The sequence below is a fragment of the Nicotiana attenuata genome, unplaced genomic scaffold (genome assembly GCF_001879085.1).
Source record: "Nicotiana attenuata strain UT unplaced genomic scaffold, NIATTr2, whole genome shotgun sequence".
Classification (NCBI taxonomy): Eukaryota; Viridiplantae; Streptophyta; class Magnoliopsida; order Solanales; family Solanaceae; genus Nicotiana; species Nicotiana attenuata.
Window position 1 is genome coordinate 201292 of NW_017670956.1, and position 16155 is coordinate 217446.

General features: G+C 40.0%; 1 protein-coding gene across 1 annotated transcript; it reads left to right on the forward strand.

Annotated features, from left to right (window-relative positions):
- Positions 1-1797: 1797 nt before the first annotated feature.
- LOC109244792 lies at positions 1798-2508 on the forward strand. Its single transcript, XM_019411936.1, has 2 exons — positions 1798-2021; positions 2316-2508. The coding sequence occupies exons 1-2, from the start codon at positions 1798-1800 to the stop codon at positions 2506-2508; spliced, it is 417 nt and encodes a 138-aa protein (XP_019267481.1).
- Positions 2509-16155: the final 13647 nt, after the last annotated feature.

The window sequence follows — 16155 nt, forward strand, 5'->3', positions numbered from 1 at the left end:
AATCGGGTTCCAAAAGGCTAAAAACTCCTATATTCCCATAGCAAGTATGTAACTGTGGTTGATAATTCGTTGTATACTTAGTGTGGTCAAACTAGTAACTGAAAGGACTCTTGTAAAGCGAAAATTTAGTCTCTACTGAAAAATAAAGCTTTTATTGAAAGAAAGCATACTGTTGAGGAACCTGGTTCTCTGAAAAAGAAATATGTGTTGCATACATGGGCCATAGAAAGTTTGATCCGCCCGTTCTATAATTATAAGGGACCCAAGATAGCTTGGGTTCCTAAGTCTAATCAGTGTTTTCGTGTGCAGGATGGAGTGAGAGATAACAGTCAGAAATGGTACATGGATAAAGACTACTTTAAGCATATGACTGTAAGAATGGATGTTTTTCTCTCACTCAAGGCCTTATAATGTGGGAGTGTATCTTTTGGAAACAACAAGAAGTGTTATATTCTTGGTGTTGGTAAAATTGGCAAAACACTCTCCCATGCAATCAAAAATGTGTACTTTGTGAATGGCTTGAAATATAACTTATTGAGTGTGTCTCAAATCTGTGACAAGGGAAAATGAAGTGCAGCTCTTGTCCAAATCTTGCACTGTCACCAATCTCAAAATTGGTAAAGTGGTGTTGACTGCCAAAAGGTTCAAGAACATCTATGTTGCAGACCTTCATTCACTAAATGGTGGTGATCTAACATACCTAAGTTCATTGATGATGATGGTAAGTTATGGCACGGACGGTTGGGGCATGTGAGTTTTTATTTGCTAAACAAGTAGGTTATGAAGGACCTGGTTCGTGGGCTGAAGAAGTCAACACTGCCTGCTACTTGATTAACAAGTGCATGATCAGGTCCCTGCTCAAGAAGACTCCCTATGAACTGCTCAATGGGAAAACCCAAGATGACTTACTTGGGAGCCTTTGGATGCAAATGTTTCGTTATGAAAAATGGTAAGAAGGCTTTGGGAATTTTTGATGTAAAAAGTGATGAAGGAATTTTTCTTGGTTACTCCTCTCAAAGCAAGGCATACAAGATCTACAACAAAAGAACCTAGTGTGTAGAAGAAAGGGAGCATGTTATCTTTGATGAATACCATGAATCAAGTGGCAAAGGGTCACATAACAAAAAAGATGAAGATGGAGAATTTACAAAATTTCTTGATGAAGCTATAGATATGGAAAATAGGGATACTTATCTGATGAGTCAAATCAAGCAGAGCGATGAAGGAGATGTAGAAAAATCTCTAGGAGGCACAGAGGAACCTTGCCCCTGTATTACCTCAATTGAAGCTGAACATAGGGATGATAATGATATATCAGCTACTCTGGATCATAGACAAAGAAGTGAAAGTCATGCTCGGTTGATGTAAATGATGGATCAAATATGGAGGAATCTACTCCCTTGAATCCTGAAGTTCAAGCATCAAACTAGAAGCACAAGAGCTCACGTCCCCTTTAATATATAACCACTCCCTTAGACTCTGGTATTTAAACTAGATCTAAGACAAGGAACATGTTTGCTTTATCAACCTTCTAGTCTCAAATCGAGCCTAAGAACGTCAAGGAAGCATTGAAACATGCTTAATGGATAGCTGCTATGCAAGAACTCCATCGGATCGAGAGAAACAAAGTGTGGCACCTGATCCCTAGGCCTTCTAACATAATAGTGATTGGAACTAGGTGGGTGTTCTGAAACAAAATTGATGAATTTGGAAACACAACACGAAATAAAGAAAACCTCAAAAGGCACTATGATCAGTTAACATAAATACTTCAAGGAGCTGCCGAAAAGATTTGAGATGGAGAATACTAAGACCATTGATACACCTATTGCCATTGCTACTCCAATTGACATGGACGAAACTGGTTCTCCTGTCAATGAAACAATGCATAGGGGTATCATTGGGTCTCTTATATACTTGATTGTTAGCATACCCGATATTGTCTTTAGTGCTGGGTTGTGTGCTAGGTCCCAATCAAGCACAAAAGAATCTGACTTAATGACTGCCAAAAGAATTTTGAGGTATCTCAAGAAATGCAGGACCTGGTCCTCTTCTATCTTTCAGGAGGTAATTCTGACTAGGTTTATTATGCTAGATATATGGTGGATAGAAATAGTACATCTGGAATGAAACATTTTCTAGGGCCATGCTTGATCTCGTGGGGTACAATGAAACAAAAGTCCGTGACTCTTTCCACTGCTGAAGCTGAGTATGTGGTTGCTCTTCTTATTATGCTCAACTTATATGGATCAAGCAACAACTTGAGGATTTTGGTGTATTTATAGACTGTGTCCTTTATTGTGTGATAATACAAGTGCACTCTACATGGCAAAGAACACGGTGGAACACAAAAGGACAAAGCACATTGATGCGAGGCACCATTTCCTGAGGGACAATGTTGAAAAGGGTCTGATTTGTATGACATTATGGAAGACGGAGGACCAAGTAGCAAACATATTCACCAAGGCACTGGGCAGGGAACCTTTTGAAAGAAATCGTCTGGAGTAAGGGTTGATCAAGCTCAATTTAGGACCTGGTCCCTCAATGATTGGCTATGTTAAAAAGGAAGGTTACAATGCTAAAAATATTTTTTGGCGGCATCTTACTTAATTTTATACTGTTGCTGTCACGCCCCATTTTCTCGTGAAAGCCGATTTCGACATGTGATCAGTATTAAAAGAGAAGAGTCGTCACCTAACAATTTTACGATGCGTTAAGGGAACCTATTTGCAAATAACTCTATTTTAAATAGTTTGTGCTGCCAAAGATTGGGTAAGGCTGGAATTACCTCAGAGAAAAAGTGTTAGGTACTCCTCGAGGTCCACAACTGTGGGCTGCGGCCGAAACTAACGCAATATGGGATTACTGGATTATAATTGTCCTATGTGATCATGTAAATTAAAGGAAGATTTGAATTCAAATATTCGACTACGATATAAAACAAGTGTAAAGAAGATAACACCTAGGAAAGAATTAGACTATACATTACTAGATGATTAGTACAAGCCTTTGGAGATTACAAGGTACAACCTAATTTGTTCTAAGTGCGAAGAAACAAAGGTGCGAGTGATAGACATATGGGGGGGGGGGGGTCCTAAGTTTTTTAGCCTAAATGTTCATGCCGTGCAACATAAATAATACTTCTTAACTCCCTTAAGGGGGGTTGCTCATATTATTCAGCGTGAACAGACTATCACCTCCTGCTACCCAATTACTATGTTAAAGTTATTCACCAAAAGCTCTCTAGTTCAATTGTAAAATGTGTCCTATGCGCACAATACTCGTTCCATGCCTATGGTCCAGGAGGCTTTGGACCTACTATTTGGGTGCTTCTAGACTTTACTTAGGGTGCTCAAAGAGATAAAACTAGGTGCACATTCAAACAAAAAGGACTGCACATAATAGCAATGAGTGGCTCATGTTAGCCTCCACACATAAGCACAAAAGCACGCAATCAGTCACAGTTTTAGATTATGCAGTGATGAGTCGTAGGCAGTTTTAGAGCTGAGATGCATTGAAGTCGTTTAAAACCCTATAGGCATGGCTTCTATCTGACCGAAAGGTGTAATAAAATCTCATAAGCAGTATTGCTAGTCAGATTATTGAAATTACATATTATAATTGTTATTGGAAGCCTATAGACATGATTCTAGGTGATTTGCGATTGGGTATTGAAGGCATTGGAAAACTCAAAATTATTCATATTTAGTCATATAGGTATGCTTTTTAAGCGAGTAGAGATATCCAATAGGCATGTTCTCTGAACAGTTGGTATTTGAACATGAATTCGTCATGCTTATTCCTTTAGGCATGTTTTCTAGGCGGACAGTGTGATAAGAACAACAAAACAACCATTTAGTTAATCAATTAAGGCCCTATAGACATGGTATCAAGATGAATATTGGTGGAGGCACATCTTAATTACTTAACAGGATCGTATAAGTTGAGTATCTAACAATCACAACAATAGCACAAGTTGAATAAGTAATGAATGATGCTTGAATCCTATGTGCATACTATCTAATATCGTTCAGAAATGAAGCGAGTGAAATATTTAAATTCCTATAGGCATGCTTTCTAGCGGTGTGTGGGCATAGGACATGTTAAGCAGGTAAAGCTTTTGAGTTTCGATAGGTGTACTTTCTATTAGCGTATGGAAATAGAACATGTCAAACAAACTATAATAAGTAATTAAACCCTATAGGCATGTTTCTACCCATTCATGCGAGAATTAAAGCACCCCAGCAACCCATTTCACTAATATCCCCACATTCAGTTTGACAAGTTATTACCGGCCCCAAATAAAATAATACAAGCCCAAATAGAAAGCTACAGACTCCAAAGAGACCAATTGCTGGCCTAATTCTAAATAAGGTAATGATGGGTTTTCAATGTCTTTGCCCTATCTTTTGATGATCTAACAAACTTACTGTCAAGAACCAGATAGGGAACCTGACACACTTAGTACACATTACAAATGAACGGATTCCATCCAGGACTCCGGCTAATGTGAACTGCTGCAAGTGTAGAAAATAGAGAAACAAGACAAGGATCTGATCCCTTGTGTTTCCCTGACAGCAGTACGAAAGTCAACCGTGTACAGCTGGAAAGTGACTGCCACAAAAATAGTGCACATAATGCAGAAGTTTTGCAGTCACTTACCTTTGACCAACCAAATGCTTACATCATTCAAGTGATGTCATCAAGAGTGTATCAACTAGAGAATTATAACAAAACATCACTTGAACACTTGAGAATTCACTTCAAGCATTCAAGCCTTCTGCAAACAGTGAACTAAATTCTCAAGAGCTTGAAGAACAAAGTTACACGCTACTACGGACCAGTTCCTAAATCTAGTATTTTGTTGTCCTTAGTTGAGTTGTAACTTTGTGATTGTTCTTATTGTAATTCCTAAATTGCTTAGCTAGAAGCGTTGCTTAGGAACCCCTTTGTAAAACCATAAACTTTCTGAGTTTGTGTTGTGACTAGATATAGTCATAAGTTAAAGTCATTGTAACTAGTGAGTGACAAAGTGGCTTGTGGTAAGTGTATCACAAGTTAGTTAAGTTGAAGTCTTTGTAATAGAGTCATTACAAAGTGGCTTGTAATAGAGTTGTTACAAGTTAGTGGAGTTGAAAGTCTACAAGTGTAGGTCGTGGTTTTTGTCCCCTTGAGTGGGATTTTTCCATGTAAAAATCCCGTGTCTCATTTACTTACAGTTTCATTAGTATTCTCAGAAGAAACTCATAGGGTACCAGGTACTCTATAGCTGGTGGACTCATATAAACTAACAATTGGTATCAGAGCAGGTTCCTGCTATTAGGCTAACGCCGAGGAAGTATCCGTATGGCTGCTCCACCAAATTTGGAAGAATGTCAATCTACGTACAGACTACCCAGGTTCAATGGGCAATACTATGGGTGGTGGAAGGCAAGAATGCATCACTTTATCATGGCTGGAGATTCTGAGTTGCTATATTTCATACGTGATGGTCCTTACATCCCAACAAAGGCACTTGCAGAACTTCCATTCTCAATGCCAAAAACCAGAAAAGAATACACCGACGCAGACAGGAAAGTTGTGGAGAAAACTTTTCATGCAAAAAAGATTTTGGTATGTGGAATAGGACCCGATGAATACATTAGAATTTCTACTTGTGAAACTACAAAGGAGATATGGGAAGCTTTGCAAACAGCACATGAGGGAACCACTCAAGTAAACCAATCTAAGATTGATATGCTCACTACTGAGTATGAACTCTTTAGGATGAAGGATGATGAATCTATTCACGATATGCACACAAGATTCACCTCCATCATAAATGAGTTACACTCACTTGGTGAACCATTCCTAGGAACAAGCTAGTGAGGAAGATTTCTCAGTATCCTGCCCAGTTCTTGGGAAAGCAAGGTGAATGCTATTACTGAAGCAAAGGACCTGCAGGAGCTGACCATAGACGAGCTCGTTGGAAATCTGAAGACCTACGAGATGAAGAGGAAGATAGACAGTGAAGAAAGAGAACCAAAGAAAGAAAAGAACCTGGTACTCAAAGCTGATAGCAATGACTCGAGTGAGGAGGACAGTGACATGGCTTACTTAACCAAAAGATTTCAGAAGAAATGGAGGAATACTGAAAAGGGGCAGCTCTAGCAAACTAAAGAACTATGATCTCTACCATAGGTGCGGAAAGCCCAGGCACTTCATCAAAGATTGTCCTCTCCTGAAGCAAGAGTACTCCAAGTACAACCCTGAGAAAGCAGCCAAGAGGAACCCGGTTCCTGACAAGGACTTCAAGAGGAAGAGATCTGCTGACAATGTGGTGAAACATGCTCTTGCAACTTGGGGAGACTCCTCTAGTGAGTCTGAAGATGAAACTGATACAGGTGACAACTCCATGATGGTAGTTGAAAGTGAGGAAAATGACTATGATTCAATATTTGCTTTGATGGCCCAATCAGATGATGATGAAGACGATGACAACAGTAAGGTAAATTTTAGGGATGTTCAGAGGAATCTGAAGTCCTACTCTCCTAAGAAACTCATGTTTTTAGCTAGTGTATTGATTGATGCCTATCATAGTCTTGTGGAGGATAAGGATACTTTGACCTTAGAGCTAGGAGAAGCTGAACAAACTAGAGATGATCAGGTAGTGTGTGTAGTTGATCTGAAGGAAACCATTTGTGGGCTGCAGAAAGAAAAATTTGTTTTAACCAAAATAATTGTTGACATAGAAACTAAAAGAGATAACTTAGTGGTTGTAGTTGTTGACCATAAGGAAACTATTGAAAAGTTCAGAAAAGAAAGAGAATCTTGATGAAAATAGTGACTGAGATTGAGGAAGAAAGAGACGATCTCTTGGTAGTGATTGCAGACCTGAGGGAAACAATAGAGGGACTAGGGACTGAGTCAAAACCTAGAAATTCTGGAAAAGGAAAAGAGGTAGCAAGTGAGGAATATATTAGGCGTGAAAACGAGTTAAAGGCCGTGAGAACTAGTCTGTGTGTTGAATCTGAGTAAAACAAGCATCTCCAGACTGAACTTGAAAGAATAAAAAATGATCTTGAAAACTCTCTAAAGTGGACCTGGTCCTCAGAAGCTATCACTGCCATGTATGTTAATAATGGTGGAAACAGGTAGGGAATAAGGTTCCAAAGGGAGAAAACTCCTTACAACCCCCATCGCAAGTATGTTACTGTACCAGATAACTGGCTGTGTACCAACTGTGGTAACAATGGGCATTTCAAGGAAAATTGCCAAGCCAGGGTTATGTCCCTTCAAAAAAACAAAGTGTTTGCTGAAAATGTAACTACTAAAAAGGGACCAAGTTCCACCCACAAAAAGCGCATATTACCTGCATGGACTAAGAGAGCTCTCATTTACCCTCTTGCCTACTACAAGGGACCCAAACTTGCTTGGGTTCCAAAAACTAACTCTTGATCTTCTTGTGCAGGGAACAGTGAAAGAAAGCAGTCAACAATGGTTCATGGATAGTTGATGTTCAAATCACATGACTGGAAACACCATGGACATTCTTTCACTAAAACCCCTGCAAGGAGGGAGTGTATCCTTTGGAAATGGGAAAAGAGGTACATTCTAGGAGTTGGAAAAGTCGGGAAATCACTCACTCACTCTATTAAGAATGTGTACTATGTCAATGGTCTTAAGTACAGTCTCTTGAGTGTCTCTCAGATCTGTGATAAAGGAAACAAGGTGGAGTTCTTATCCAAGATATGTACAGTTACTAATCTGGTAACTAGTGAAGTGGTACTTGTGGCCAAGAGATAGAAGAACATTTATGTTGCTGATTTTGAGTCCATACAAAAATGGTGATCTGAGTTATTTGAAAGCTGTTGATGATGATGCTGAACTCTAGCACAAAACACTGCGGCATGCAAGTCTCTCTCTTCTGAACAAACTAATTCAGAAGGACCTGGTCCATGGTCTGCCCGTGTCAAAGTTCAAAGCACAGAAAGTATGTGATGCCTGTGTTAAATGAAAGCATGTGAAGTCCTTTTTTAAGTCTAAAAGAGATGTAAGCACCTCAAAGCCACTCGATCTTCTGCATATGGATTTATGTGGCCCTATAAGAGTGCAAAGCAGGGGAGGAAAAAGATACATATTTGTGATAGTGGATGAACACTCCAGATTCACATGGACTCCGTTTCTTAGAACTAAAGATGAAACCTTTGAGGTGTTTGTGGCTTTTGTGAAGAAAATCCAAGTGAAGATGGAGTCTAGAGTTACATGTATTAGATCAGATCATGGAATAGAATTTGACAATGCCAAATTTGATGAGTTCTGCAATGAAAATGGCATTACTCACAACTTTTTATCTCCATGAACCCCCCCCCCCCCCAGTAAAATGGAGTAGTGGAAAGGATGAATAGAAAATCTTGAAGAAATAGCGAGAACAATGCTGATCGATAGTGGGATTGCAAAGAGCTTCTAGGCTGAAGCTGTCAACACTGCCTGCTACTTGGTGAACAGGTGCATGATTAGATCTCTTCTGAACAAAACACCATATGAGTTGCTGAATATAAGGAAACCCAAGCTGACTCACCTAAGAACATTTTGGTGCAAATGCTATGTTTTTAACAATGGAAAGGATCGGCTTCGTAAATTTGAGGCCAAGAGTGATGAAGGAATATTTCTGGGGTATTCTTCTCAAAGCAAAGCTTACAAGATATACAACACTCAATGTGTTGAGGAAAGTGTTCATGTTATCTTTGATGAGTCTTATCCTTCCTGTGAGAAAAGTGCTAAAGATGGTCAAGATGGTGAGCCCTATTGGTTCCTGGTGAAGTCATTGACATGACAAATGGAAAGGCAGATATGATGAGTCAAGTGAAAGAGCCAAGTGGAGACAATGCTGCCTCTTCTTCAATGGAACTAGGTACCTCAATTACAACCACTGAAGCTGAAGAAAGAGTGGATGATGCAGTACAGGGTACTCCACTAGTACCTGAGAGAAGAACACAGGAGAACCAGTTAGATATACCCACCTCCTCTACAAATGAACCTCAAATGTCTAACTGGAAACAAAAAAGCTCTCATCCTCTTGACAACATAATCACTCCTCTAGACTCTGGAGTACAAACCAGGTCAAAAGCCAGAAATTCACTTGCCTACTCAGCCTTTCTTTGCCAAATAGAACCCATAAATATCAAGGAAGCCTTGAAAGATGCAGATTGGATTATAGCCATGCAAGACGAGTTGCATCAGTTTGAAAGGAACAATGTCTATCACCTGGTACCTAGACCCTCAGATCGAACTATTATAGGAACCGGGTGGGTATTCAGGAACAAGCTTGATGAACATGGAAACACTACAAGGAACACGACCATGCTAGTGGTTCAAGGCTACAATCAGGAGGAAGGGATTGATTATGATGAAACGTTGGCTCTGGTCGCTCGCATGGAAGCTATTAGAATCCTAATCACTTTTGCATCTCATATGGAATTCACCTTGTTCCAAATGGATGTCAAAAGTGCATTTCTGAATGGACTTCTTAAGGAAGAAGTTTATGTGAATCAACCTCCAGGGTTTGAATGACATGAACACCTTGAATATGTGTTTAAACTGGACAAATCATTGTATGGGTTGAAGCAGGCTCCTCGAGCTTGGTATGAAAGGCTATCAAAGTTCCTATTGGAAAATGGTTTTACACGAGGGAAAATTCACAACCCCTTGTTCCAAAAGAAATGGGGAAGGAACCTGCTCATTGTTCAGGTCTATGTTGATGATATCATTTTTAGGGTAACAACAGACTCTCTGTGTGAAGAATTTGCAAAGCTCATGGGAAGTGAGTTTGAAATTAGCATGATAGGGGAGCTAACTTTCTTCTTGGGTCTTCAAGTGAAGCAGTCCACAAAGGGTACATTCATTTGTCAGCAGAAAATAGATCAAGGAGCTCTTGAAGAGGTTTGATATGGAAGCATCAAAAGTAATAAGCACTCCTATTGCAACGGGTACTTGACTGGACATTGATGAAACTGGATCTCCTGTGAATCAAACTATGCATAGAGGCATTATTGGGTCCCTTCTCTATCTCATTGCCAGCAGACCTGATATTTTCTTCAGTGTGGGGCTATGTGCAAGGTTTCAATCAAATCCCAAGGAATCTGATTTGAAGGATGCCAAAAGAATTTTAGACACAGGACCTGGTCCTATATTACCCCTCAGGTGACAGTTTTAATCTCATTGGGTATGCTGATGCTGATTATGCAGGTTATCTTATGGACAGGAAAAACACTTCTGGAATGGCTCACTTTCTAGGGTCATGTCTCATCTCTTGGGGCACAAGGAAGCATAACTCAATGGCTCTTTCAACGGCTGAAGTAGAATATGTAGCTGCAGCATCATGTTGTGCTCAACTCCTATGGATTAAGCAGCAACTAGAGGATTTTTGGGTGTTTACTGAGTGTGTGCCTCTTCTATGTGATAACACCAGTGCACTCAACATGGCTAAGAATCCAGTTCAACATAAAAGAACCAAGCACATTGATGTGAGACATCATTTTCTAAGGGACAATGTGGAGAAAGGGCCGATCTGTATGAAGTTATGCAGCACAGAAGACCAAATTGCAGATATCATCACCAAAGCACTAAGTAGGGAACATTTTGAAAGAAACAGGGTGAAGCTGGGGCTATTGAAGCCCAATTGAGAACCTGATTCCTCATCAATTGGCTATGAAAATCACCTTTAGGTAAAACTAGATAAAGTGTTTTCTGGCCAAGCCTAACTCACTTCAATACCGTTGCAGGTAAACACGCATGATGAGTATAGAAGTTCTAGATGCATTGCATGGATAAAAGAAGACTGAAATTTTCAATAACGGGTCAAGAACCCGGTTCTTGTACCAAAGGTTAGTAGTTCTGTGCATTCTTTAATACACGTCTTGAAAAGGTACAAATATCAACTGCCATGTCATCTACCTTTTCAGACCCTGCTGTCACATCCCTTCACTTCAAATCGTTCCATCTCCCTCTGAAACGTTGCATCTCTCCAAGCACAACCGCCATTTCAGAACCAGTTCCTATCTCTCCCTTCATAATTATCCACTCTCATTAAAACCCTTCTCCTTTCTTCAAAAACCACAGTCCTCAATTAGAACTTCTCCAAAGAACTTTCTCTCTATCTCTTCAATGGCTGACACAAACTCCGAAATCCCTGCCTCAGTCATCTTTAAAACTAAAAAACCCACTGAGTCCTCCGTCCCTAATGAGTCTTCTGTAACCACTCCTATTCTTATATCTGACATCACTCCTAACCCAGATTCCCCGTCTCCCTCCAGTTCTAAGTTGACTATCCCAGAAACCCCTAAAAGTGTTGATCCTTTTTCTCTATCTTTTGAGTTTCCCACTGATCACGAAAAAGGTGGAGAACAGGGTAAAAGTCCTGAGGTCGCAGAGGTTTCCACCATTATTGCTTCAGATTCCGTGGTGTCCGCGGAGCCTGTTGAGGAAGAAAATTTTGCGACCATCTTTGTGGTATCTGTTGATGGTGTCTTACATGAGATAATTCTTAGAGGAACGAGATACATGGTATGGGGAAAGAAGGAGCCATGGTGGCTGTCGAGGGCTCTGCACTAGCAGAAAATATCTGGCCCTCTCGTGAGGAACCTGTCCCCTCTCCAGAGGAGACAGGTCAGGGTTCTCACTCCCAGGCCAGTTCTGCTCCTGCATTTGCTGTTGCGCCCCTGGTCATTCAAGTCCCTAAGATGAGGTCTAGTGATAAGGAGAATCTAGACAACATTGCTCTTGATACTTTCACAGTCAAGCGAAGGGTAGTGTCCACTCCTGAGTCTTCTACTAAGCGTCCTACTACTAGGTTGCAAGTAATGGTAGCCTATGACTCTGCCCTTCAAAAGAGCAGAAAAAGCAGTAAGAAGAAAATGAGGAGATTGGTAAAAGACAATGTTATAGTATGTGATAAGGCTATTCTAGTGGTGGAGGTTGAGGAGGAAACAACTGAGGAACCTAGTTCCCTAGTGAGAAGGTCCTAGAAAAAGAAGGAATCTGCTTCCTCAAAGAATGTTACAACCCCCAGTTCAAAGTTGAAGGATGTTCTGAGTGAGCTCTCCGTTTCTGATGAGGATATGTTAGTCAAGTCTAAGGGAAAAGGAAAATCAAGTGGTGTGAAGTATGGCAAACGAAAATCTGAAACCGTTAAGGAACTTGGTCCTATGAAAAAGATGAGGAGTGAAACTAGTTCTGCTTCAGAATGCTTAAGGCAACAAAAGGTCCTGCTGGGTCGCACTTTTGACCCAGCAATTTCTGATATGGCTGGTATGCGTCAAGTTCTTGCGATGGTTGAGTTTCAAAGATGGGGGCATCTGTTCCAAATGGATGCACCCAAAGTGTATGAGGATGAGGTTCAAAGCTTTTATGCCAGCTTCTTTCCCGTTGATACTGACCATATCTGTGCCTTGGTGAATGAGGTGGACATTGTGTTTGACGTGGTCTGCTTGGAGATATTCTAAAGGTCCCTACGGTTGGTGTGTCTAGTGTGAAGATGCGTGTCAGTATAATTTCCGGAATGCTGTGGTAAAGGATAATGTGAACCAAAGGGGGACCAGATTCGCAAGAAGGCATTACTCCCTGTTTATCAGTTGCTCTTCGAGTTGGTGAACAAAGTTCTATTGCCTCGTGCTGAGAGGTGGTCCATGACTTCTAAGTCTGACCTGTTTTTAATGGAGCAACTGGATGGCCTTACCCCTGTCAACCTGCCTGCTATCATGATTGAACACATGCAAAAGGTGGCAACCTTTAAGGATGGTAATCAGGGTCTTCCATATGGGTTTCTTCTTATGCAAGTGTTTAAGTTTTTCAAGGTGCCGCTGGGGCAAGGCAAGGTAGGAACATAGAAGCAGACCTTTTTAGAAACAACGTTGGAAGAATGTGAGTGCATAGAGAAGAATGGGGGGTTAGGCAATACATCAACCATCTCACAGCTTATTAATGCTCAAAATAATGCAACTGAGGAGATTCGAAGGTTGAAGGCTAGGAATGCTATCCTAGAAGGTCAACAGACCCAAGGGGCTCCGGAGTCAAATGAGGAAGTGACTCGTCTAACAAAAGAGAATGCTGATCTCAGGGCACAAGTGGAGAACCTCAAAGCAAAACTGCTCAATGAGCAAAAGTCGGCCAATGCCCGAATAGACCTAGTTCTCCAAACTCTAGTTGCAGCTTCCAAGCCCTCTACTCCTAGTGCCCCCTAAGTAACCCTTTCAGTGACTAGTTTCTGGATTGTCTCTTGTTGTTTTAATGACTTGGTAGTTGTGTTTGTTTTCTTTTGTTTTGATGTGGTTGGGATGTATCAGTATTGCTCCCGTTTTCAACAATCCAATTCTGCCTTTGCTTTTTAAGCAAAGGCATATGTTTTATGTATAAAATCTATCCTTTTTTGTTATCTCAATGCTTGTATTCTCTGTTTCTCTTCTCTATCATGTTGTGTGCACATATGTGGCATGAGTTAGATAGACTAGACTTCTTTATGTTGTTTGCCTACTTGTGTATTTTTAATGAGACCAAAAGGGGGAAGTATAATTGAAACAGGGATCTGATTAAGGGGGAAGCATAAAGTCAGGGGAATTTCTGAAGTTCCTGTTACTTCATGTGGTTATTTTTCGCTCTAAATACATGTTATCAATATCTATGTTTGTCATCATTGAAAAGAGGAAAATTGATGGGTTTTCAATGTCTTTGCCTTATGTTTTGATGATCTAAGAAACTTACTGTCAAGAACCAGATAGGGAACCTGACACACTTGGTACACATTACAAATGAACGGATTCCAGCCAGAACTCCAGCTAATGTGAACTGTTGCACGTGTAGAAAATAGAGAAACAAGATAAGGACCTAATCCCTTGTGTTTCCCTGGTAGCAGTACGAAAGTCAACTGTGCACAGCTGGAAAGTGACTGCCACAAAAACAGTGCAGGAATTTTGCAGTCACTTACCTTTGACCTACCAAATGCTTACATCATTCAAGTGATGTCATCAAGAGTGTATCAACTAGAGAACTATAACAAAACATCACTTGAACACTTGAGAATTCACATCAAGCATTCAAGCCCTTCTGCAAATAGTGAACTAAATTCTTAAGAGTTTGAAGAACAAAGTTACACGCTACTACGGACTAGTTTCTAAATTTAGTATTTTATTGTCCTTAGTTGAGTTGTAACTTTGTGATTATTCTTATTGTAATTCCTAAATTTCTTAGCTAGAACCGTTGCTTAGGAACCCCTTTGTAAGACCATAAACTTTCTGAGTTTGTGTTGTGACTAGAGTTAGTCATAAGTTAAAGTCTTTGTAACTAGTGAGTGACAAAGTGGCTTGTGGTAAGTGTATCACAAGTTAGTTAAGTTGAAGTCTTTGTAATAGAGTCATTACAAAGTGGCTTGTAATAGAGTTGTTACAAGTTGGTGAAGTTGAAAACCTACAAGTGTAGGTCGTTGTTTTTGTCCCCTTGAGTGGAATTTTTCCACGTAAAAATCCCGTGTCTCATTTTCTTACAATTTGATTAGTATTCTCAGAAGAAACTCATAGAGGACCAAGTACTCTATAGTTGGTGGAATCGTATAAAGTAACAGGTAACCTAGTGATGCTTCTTGGGCCTTCACCAGCCTTGAAATTTGCATACCAAATAGGCCCAACTCACAGGCTAACAAGGAGGATTACAATGCACCTAAATCCTCTATTGAGGTCCAACAACACACATGGCCCTATAGAACATGCCCAAATAAAGGCCATGCTTACCCAATTGGATGCAAAACCAACCATTTAAGTGACCAAACTACGTACTGGGTCAATTAAATAACCTTCGAGATCCATATACTTAAATCTTAAGGCTGTAGCTATCAACACTTATAAGCCCAAGGCACATAGACGAGACTACATTAAATAAGAAGGCACACAAGGCGTATATGAGGCATGTTCATGTATGTATTTCCAAAACAAGGTTTAAAGTGAAAAACTTGGACATCATAAGCTTCAAATCACTAAAAATAGTGTTTCAAAACAGAACTAACCTAAAGAACTTCATATGACAATCTAGCAGAATCACACACAAGAAGCGAGTGGAGTACAATCTTCACATGAGGATTTTAACATGAAAGCCTAGCGAGAATGTGGTTCAAATAGCATAACAACATACTAGTAGCACAGTTTTGCAAACATATCAATTAGTTAAACATGAATTTTAACATGATGAGCATTAACCATTGAACAAAGATTCTAAAGAACTCAGAGTAAGTAAAAGAACATGTCAGCTCTAGGATAACATGACAGACATACATTAGGACTCATGTCACTCGACCATACATGAGAGAAAGCTAAACATTGATATTTACCCTAGATGTCTAAAGCAATGCTAAAGAGTACATGATTAACAAGTACAGGGATACAATGGTCACAAATAGTAGAGAGGCATGTTTAAGATAGTATTGCAACATGAGATTCAATGATCAAGTTTATTTTGCAGAGAAAACAATACATAACACATAAAGATTTAGGGGAAGCAAAGTTCATTCGAGCAAATTCTGGGCGGGGGATTATCCCTTGAGAGTTTCAGTACAAGAATCCAAGGTGAGGGACTCGTGACAAGAAGTGATTAGAATAGCAGAGAAGGCATAGGGTTATCAGAACCATTCAAGTTGCACATACAAAACATGCACGCATCAAAGTTTAGAATTCAGGCTGGTATAAATACTAGATAAGCACAGAAGTACAAAAGTAGGTCTAAGGCAAACAATGAAAGCGAACAGAGGCAAACAACAAATATTGATTCATAAAGTCCTAAGTGACATGAGCATACAAAGCATGAACACAAGCAAAAGAATGGAATTGCTGAGTCTCAGTACTCAACAGTTGCAAATTAACGAACAAGTAGATGAAAAAAATTAGGTTTCAACAACAGCTCAACTAGCAGTAGTAAAGAAAGAACAACAAGATTCCTGAAATCCTAGTGCTTTAAGTTCCCAAGGGTTTCAAGTGAACCCCAGGCAGTGCTCGCAATGCGGAACGGGGAAAGGGGGCCTTGGTTTTCAGCCGACCAAGGTCTCAATCTTAGAATAGTAGCGATCAAGGTCTGTCAGGGGAAAAGAGGAAAGAGGGTTTCATAGTAGCAAAATTAACCACACAAACAAGGAAAATT

Bases quoted from the DNA above. Each gene is read 5' to 3' on its own strand.
- LOC109244792 (XM_019411936.1), top strand. From the start codon at position 1,798: ATGGAGAATACTAAGACCATTGATACACCTATTGCCATTGCTACTCCA. The intron at 2,022-2,315 runs GTATCTCAAGAA...TGATAATACAAG, and splicing joins ACTGCCAAAAGAATTTTGAG to TGCACTCTACATGGCAAAGA.